The 7,656-nt window shown below is 44.7% G+C and overlaps 1 protein-coding gene across 4 annotated transcripts in view; it reads left to right on the top strand.

The window, feature by feature from the left end:
- The window catches only part of ankrd6b (ankyrin repeat domain 6b), a 68,335-nt gene that overhangs the window by 27,046 nt on the left and 33,633 nt on the right, over positions 1-7,656 (top strand). For 2 of the 4 annotated variants that reach the window (XM_005747770.2, XM_005747769.2), the window contains exons 2-3: positions 3,365-3,463; positions 3,621-3,897. In XM_005747770.2, coding sequence (XP_005747827.1) covers positions 3,366-3,463; positions 3,621-3,897 — 375 coding nt within the window. In that variant the 5' untranslated portion in view covers position 3,365. The remainder of the gene's footprint in view (positions 1-3,364; positions 3,464-3,620; positions 3,898-7,656) is intronic. The other 2 variants (XM_005747772.2, XM_005747771.2) reach the window with 1 other exon arrangement.

Raw genomic sequence — 7,656 nt, 5'->3', positions numbered from 1 at the left:
GCCTTCAGAAGTTGTATTAAAACAGATGCAGATGACCTGTTAACTTAGTCTGATACTAGACTTGTTAAATTATACAGCTTACTGAAGGCTGACGGCAGCTATTCTATTGTATATGGAAGTGATACCTGCAGCAAACAGGGGTGAGTCTAAAGGGTGGATGGGATGTACTTGGTCCATGTACATTTTACATATACATGGACCATTAAACTCTGAGCCACTGACCTGAGGGTTGTTAAGTTAGACACTGAATTAATAATATTAATATTAATATTAATTAATGTGTACATGCTCATAACATGTTTTCAGCACAAAACTGCTATTAATTTCAGAAAACCTTCCAAAAAGACAGACTGAAGGTACATTTTTATGCCTTTGTTTAGATTATGTAGTTGATATTTGACTATACTTGAGATTATTTATATAATTTTTGCATTTAAGAAAACGCTGTTTGCATGTTTCAATTAAACATAATGAGTTGAAGTTGGCACTGAGCTGCAGGGATCCAGATGTTTAACACTATCACAGCTGAGCTGCTGTAGAGCCAGATGGATTCCACTGACACAGCTTCCTTAGGGCTGTGCTTCATTCTTTATATATGTCTTGGGTCGAAAGCTGAGTCCACACTATGCTTTTCCAAATAAAGTATGCATTTCTTACTCTAAATAAACAGGGCAACTCGTCTCCCCTCTGCTAGGAAACAGATTTATCAATTACAGACACTATTCAGTTGCCCGTGAACGTTAGTATATGGTTTGACTAAGCTGCTGCTATATGCTGAAATTTTCAGGATTAGTCATTGAACTAACATCAGTGTTAGCTTGCTGTTATTGGAAAATGGTAAGGTTAACATCAAAGTGTTATCCCACATTGCCTTCATTATATCTATATTCATAACTGTGTCATGTCTGCAAGAATGTTCACGATATTGCCAAAAGTATTCACTCATCTGCTTTCACATATTGGCCTACCCTTTTCCCTATAACAGCTTCAAATCTTCTGGGAAGACTTTCCTTGTGGTTTAGGAGTGTGTTTACACCTGAGTTGAAATGAGCCAATAAGGACTCCTATTAGGCTAGGTTGGCTTGTGGGACTCCGGAGGCAGCTAAGAGGTAGTGGCAGGCCAAGATAATTATGGCTCTTGAAGCAAACATTCATGTTTGGAAGGCCCTCTCCCCTGCCACCTCCTCCAGTTTGTCTGGGAGAACACCAAGGCGTTTCCAAGCATGCAATCTCTCCAATGTGGGTCTGCCCCGGGGTCTCTTCCCAGTGGGACTTGCCGGGAACACCTCACTGAGAAGACGCCCAGGAGGCATCCTTGTCAGATGCTGGAAGCACCTCAACTGGGTCCTTTCGATGTGGGGGAGCAGCTGCTCTACTCTGAGCCCTTCCCAGATGGCTGAAATTATCACCCTATCTCTAAGGGAGAGGCACTGTGTCCCAACCTATCGTTATACGTGATTCTGAGATTCTAAGAGAAATTGTATTAAGTTTGTTGTAACAGAATCATAAGCCCTTTTTTCATTATTACCTACCCGGATTAGCCACAGATCAACACAACTCGACTCAGCTCAACTAGTTTTCCATTACAACCCAGTACTACCCTGTGTGTGCTTGTCATCATAGCAACACATCTGCACGTCCTGTGATGTAATTAATATGAGACAAAGGTGGACATGAAGCTAACGATATACCTGCTGCTTGGGCTGTGGCTTTTCATCAGACTCCAGGGAACACGGCAGTGTTTTTTTGGAGCCATTTCCCTCGTTGCCAGTTTCATAAATTGTGGTTTTGATTTTTTGAACGAGCCACTGACCAGCCAGTCAGTGGCATGCAATCTGACCACGTCACATTTATTACCTGCTCGGATTGCTTGAGCCCCGGCCGAGTAGGTACTAATAGAAAAGGGGCTATAATTTATGTGTGGTTACGCAGACAGTTAACCGTGCTTAATTGCTTAATACTGATCAGAATATAATCAGGTCTAAGTTTAAACTATATAACGAATAGCACTGTTACCTCACAGCAAGAAGGTGGAAGTTTGACTCTACCATCTAGCTGGGGCCTTTCTATGTGGAGTTTGCGTGTGTTCTCTTTGGGTTCTCTGACTTCCTCTGATTCCCTGTCTCTCTGTGTTAGCCCTGCAACAGAGTGGCAATCTATCCATCTGTCTTGCCATTTGGTAGCTGGGATAGTCTCCTGCGACCCTGATAAGGATAAGCAGGAGAGGATGGATGGATTTTAATAACAGGCCTCTCACTCACACTCTTTATCTTCTGCGAGAGGAGCAGTTCAGAAGACAAACTTTTAACTCTTGGATCTAGGATTTTACAGTTGAAATTCCAGCAGAGACATCAGAGGAATTAACCGCTGTCCAAACTCTGAACTTAAAAACCTATTTTGTGTTTTTTTTGGCTTTTTCTCTGCTCATTTTTGCTGTGTTAGATTATAAGTCTGAAACAGCAATAGGATTTCCATTGTTTTCCTGCTAGATTACAACTTCTATTTTCCTGTGGTTTCCCGTTGGACTGTTATTATCAACACCAAAAACATAGATAAGTGCATCTTCAGGTCTGGATGTACTTGTCTCTTCTCAACCTCTCTCCTCTCGAAAATTAGAAAAAAAATCATCGTGTCAGAGTGCATTAAATAGAAAAGTATAACTCAAATGCTTTGATTATTGTTTTGTTTTATTTTATTTTTTTATAGTTTTGTTTTTGTTATTATTATTTGATTCTGCTTTGCTCCTGTTAATTGCTTTAATAAAATATTGAACATTTAAAAAGTCAAAGTGGTGGACATAAGTATAAACAGCTCTTACTACTCTAGCCTAAAAGTAACAGTCTTTTAGGGACTTCGAGGGATCTAGAGGGGAGTTTCCTTTAACGGGTGTGGCTCGTGAATGCTGGGACTGCAAGGCTACTTGGGGGCGGCTTTTATCAGAGGCAGTGGGGTAGACACTCTGAGGAGAAAGGTAATCAGCTCTGGGCGGGTCCCCTCACCCACTGGCTCCACCTGAGCTCTACACTGCCTACTGGATAATACCCATAGGATCAGAGATTATGGCTTTTTTAAACAGTGAGCTGATCCAGACCTCCTTTGTTTTGGTACTGTGCCACAGATTGACAGTACATATACATATATACAGCAAAAATATGGATTCTACTGTCTAAATGTATACAATAACATTCATATTTGAGGGTCCTTATATTGGGGAGAAACACACTGTAATGCACTGTTTATTTTCTGTGCAAAATGTGTACTATACTTTTAAAGCATGGACTGGGAATTGGGTTTTCAGTTGACTCTCCAGTGATAATCTTATGTGCACTCTGATGTTGTCTTACTGTTTGTTTTATGTCCATAGTATGGCAGAAGTCCCTTACACTTGGCTGCCTACAAAGGCCATATTGATGTTGTTCGTGTCCTGCTCAAAGCTGGCTGCAACCTGGACATCCAAGACGATGTGAGTAGATTCAAGTCTGTCATCCTTCTGTCCAGTTCCAGCTCTTACCGCAGTCCTAAGCATGTCGTCACCAATAGCTGCTTCTCTTTTTGCTTCTCAATAATTTTTTTTAATTCAGCTTTTTACACAAACATAACTGTAGTTTGATGGCCCCCAGTGGCCTTGAATGGGACTCTCTGGTCTGCCCACTGATGGGTCTTCCTTCAGCATGCAAGTCCATCTTCCCCACAGACAGTGATAACCCAGATCTCTGGTATTGCCAAATTCACTCTCTGTGGTCAATGAGCTCTGCAGCAGGTTGCAGTACAGCCTCCAACACTGGGGGGAGCAAGAGATGCAGACTGAGAAAGAAGGAAAAGGACGATGAGGAAGAAGGGAGAAGCCATTGGAGAAAGGCTAAGAAAGAGCATGGAGGATCAGGGAAATTGAAAGAGGTTAGCCAAATCTGGTCCTACTGATTCAACAAAAATCTGTACCCCCCCATCTTTCCCTGAACACTGCTACTACTCAACCACTGCTCAGCTTCGTTCTAGTGTGGATTGACCCTGTTCTTTGCCTCTCCCTCGTGTTCTTTATCTCATGGAAGTCATTACTCTTTTTTTTCTTTTTGTGCTCTGATGTCAAACTACTACTACTGTCATGTCACTCACTGCTAATCTTCTCTATGGCCAGCATTCCATTTACGGCTGATCTTAAGTGTGGAAACTTTTACTGGGACTCGACTACTTTCATTTCATCACATGAACCACACTGGACAAACTGTGGCTAAACAACATTATCTGTGGTTGCTATAACTGCACCATATTAAAACCATTACTGACATAGTCAGGAATAACTCATTACCCTTAGGAATATACAAAAATGTAAACATTAGTAGGACCTAGAGTGCTGGTGTAGTTCAGTTGTCCCTGGTTCAAGTCCAACCTGTGGACTTTTGCTGTGTCTTCCCACCCTCTGCTCTAATATAAAAAAAAAGCACACAAAAAGACCCCCCTAAAAAAAGAAGAACCTTAGTTGGAACTAGGGTTGTTTGAATTTCAGGGTTAGAATTTGAAATTTGATACTGATACCCAGGAACATGCACAATACAATTTTTGACCAGGAGGAGAGAGGTTCTCTGCCAGGTGAACACCAAGGAATTTGGTGCTCTTGCCGATTTCCACAGAGGATCCATCGATGTAAAGTGGACAGTGATCTTAACAACCATCTATTAGTTTTTGGGCCTTTTTCACCTTTATTGACAGAGACAATAAACTAAGAGCAAGAACGTGGAGGGAGAGAGAGAGGGTCGGATGTCATGCGGTCGGATTCAAACCCAAGCCAGCCACTCTTAGCCGTATGGCATGTGCACACATGCTAAACTGCCCACAACCATCTCTTTTATTTTGTCCATGTTAAGAGACAGGTTGATGATGCTAAACCAGTCCGCTGTTGCACCCTGTCTCTATATGCTGACTCATTGTTCTTGCTGATAAGACACACCACAGTCGGGTCATCATCGATCTGGTTTGAACTGTGCATTGGTGCACAGTCGTGAGTTAGCGGTTAGTGGGCTAAGCATACAGCCCTGAGGGGCTCCAGTGCTCAGTTTGGCGGTGTTGGAGATGCTGTTACTGATCCGGACTGTCTGACGTCACTAAATGGTAAATGGCCTGTATTTGTATAGCGCTTTACTTAGTCCCTAAGGACCCCAAAGCGCTTTACACTACATTCAGTGATCCACCAATTCACACACACATTCACACACTGGTGATGGCAAGCTACATTGTAGCCACAGCTCCCCTGGGGCGCACTGACAGAGGCAAGGCTGCCGGACACTGGTGCCACCGGGCCCTCGGACCACCACCAGTAGGCAATGGGTGAAGTGTCTTGCCCAAGGACACAACGACCGAGACTGTCGGAGCTGGGGCTCGAACCGGCAACCTTCCGATTACAAGACGAACTGCCAACTCTTGAGCCGCGATCGCAACACGTGAACCTACGTCAGAAAGACCAGGATCCAGATGGAGAGGGAGGTTTTCAGGCCCAGCAGGCTCAGTTTTCCAATGCTGAGGAATTATTGTGTTGAATGCTGAACTGAAATCTATGAACAGCATTCGCACATATGTGTCTTTATCGTCCTGGTGGGTGAGGGCAAGTTGTAAGGTGGTGCAGTGTAACCTGCAGTGGGTCAAGTGTGGTTGGCAGCAGGGTCTTAATGTCCCTCATGACGAGCCTCTCAAAGCACTTTATCATGATGGGTATGAGTGCAACGGGAAGATAGTCATTGAGGCAGGACACTGGGTACTTTTTTGGCACAGGAACGAAGGGGGGCCTTGAGGCACGTTGAGATGACAGCAGTGCTCAGAGAGAGGTTGACGATATCAGTGAGGACATCTGTCAGCTGGTCTGCACATTCTCTGAGCACTCTCCCAGGGATTTAATCTGGCGCAGCAGTCTTCAGTAGGTTAACTTTTTAAAGAGTTTTTCTCACATCAGGCGAGGTCACATACAGAATCTGGTTGTTGTGAGGAGCGGGTGGACTTCCTTGCCAACACGTCACTGAGCGTCAAAACGTGCATAAAAGTTGTTCAGCACATCTGGTAGGAAGGTGTCAACGTTGCAGGCAGGACTGGAGGCTAGGTTTCCATAGCAATCCGGAGTGGCTGGTACGTGTTACTGCCGTGCTGGCATTTTTTTTAATAACCTGCAAGTTTAAACTGAAATATCTCTTGTTTTTAAGTAGCTAGCTAATTTGCTAATTTACACTCAACCAGCTGGCTCAAAATGTCAAGGATGTTCAGACAGGAAATTTCATAACTCAAGGAATTGTACCTTCAACTTGCTGTTTTTTGCAACATCCCGACTACAGAATGGAACAGTTGTCAGCCACCTCCTGTACATGGATGACATCAAGCTGTATGCCAAGAGTGAACGAGACATTGATTCACTGATCCACACCACCAGGATATACAGCAATGACATCAGAATGTCGTTCTGACTGGAAAAGTGTAGTCGGATGATAACAAAGAGAGCGCAGGTAGTCAGAACTGAGGGGTTTGAACTACCAGAAGGCAACATTGCAGACGTAGAGGACAGCTACAAGTACCTGGGCATCCCACAGGGAAATGGAAACCATGAAGAGGCCGCTAGGAAAGCTGCAACCACCAGGTACCTGCCGAGGGTCAGGCAAGTCCTGGGGAGTCAGCTGAACGGTAAGAACAAGATCTGGGCTATCAACACCTACGCCCTGCCCGTGATAAGGTACCCGGCTGGGATAATAAGCTGGCTAAAGGAGGAGATAGAAGCCACTGTCAAGACAAAAAAGCTCCTGACCATGCATGGAGGGTTTCACCCCAAGCGGAAGGAAGGAGGCCAGGGACTGGTGAGTGTCAGCACCACAGTACAGGATGAGACAACGAACATCCACGAATACATCACGAAGATGGCCCCAACTGACAGCGTGCTCAGTGAATACCTCAGGCAGCAGAAACCCAAAAAAGAGGAGGAAGGCGAAGAATCATCATGAAAGGACAGACCCCTGCACAGTATGTACCACCGGCAGATAGAGAAGGTGGCTGATATCCAGAAATCCTACCAGTGGCTGGACAAAGCTGGACTGAAAGACAGCACAGAGGCACTAATCATGGCAGCACAGGAACAAGCTCTGAGCACAAGATCCACAGAGGCTTGGGTCTATCACACCAGGCAAGACCCCAGGTGCAGGGTGTGTAAAGATGCCCCTGAGACAATCCAGCACATAACAGCAGGGTGCAAGATGCTAGCAGGCAAGGCATACATGGAACGCCATAACCAAGTGACCAGCATAGTGTACAGGAACATCTGTGCCAAGTATAACCTGGAAGTCCCGAGGTCAAAATGGGAGATTCCCCCAAGGGTGGTGGAGAATGACCGAGCTAAGATCCTGTGGGACTTCCAGATAAAGATGGACAAATGGTGGTGGCTAACCAAGCAGACATAGTGGTGGTAGGCAAACAGAAGAAGACGGCGGTAGTGATCGATGTAGTGGTCCCGAATGACAGCAACATCAGGAAGAAGGAATGAGAGAAGCTCGAGAAATACCAAGGGCTCAGAGAAGAGCTCGAGAAGATGTGAAGGGTGAAGGTAAGCTTGAAACCTGTATCCCCCATAGTCGGTTACCAAGATTACGTGAAGTACCCTCAGAAGGTCTGCTAGATGATGTTAATGCAGCA

This window comes from Pundamilia nyererei, unplaced genomic scaffold (assembly GCF_000239375.1).
Source record: "Pundamilia nyererei isolate P.nyererei 1_Seehausen unplaced genomic scaffold, PunNye1.0 scaffold00204, whole genome shotgun sequence".
Lineage (NCBI taxonomy): Eukaryota > Metazoa > Chordata > Actinopteri > Cichliformes > Cichlidae > Pundamilia > Pundamilia nyererei.
This window is presented reverse-complemented; position numbering and strand designations above follow the sequence as displayed.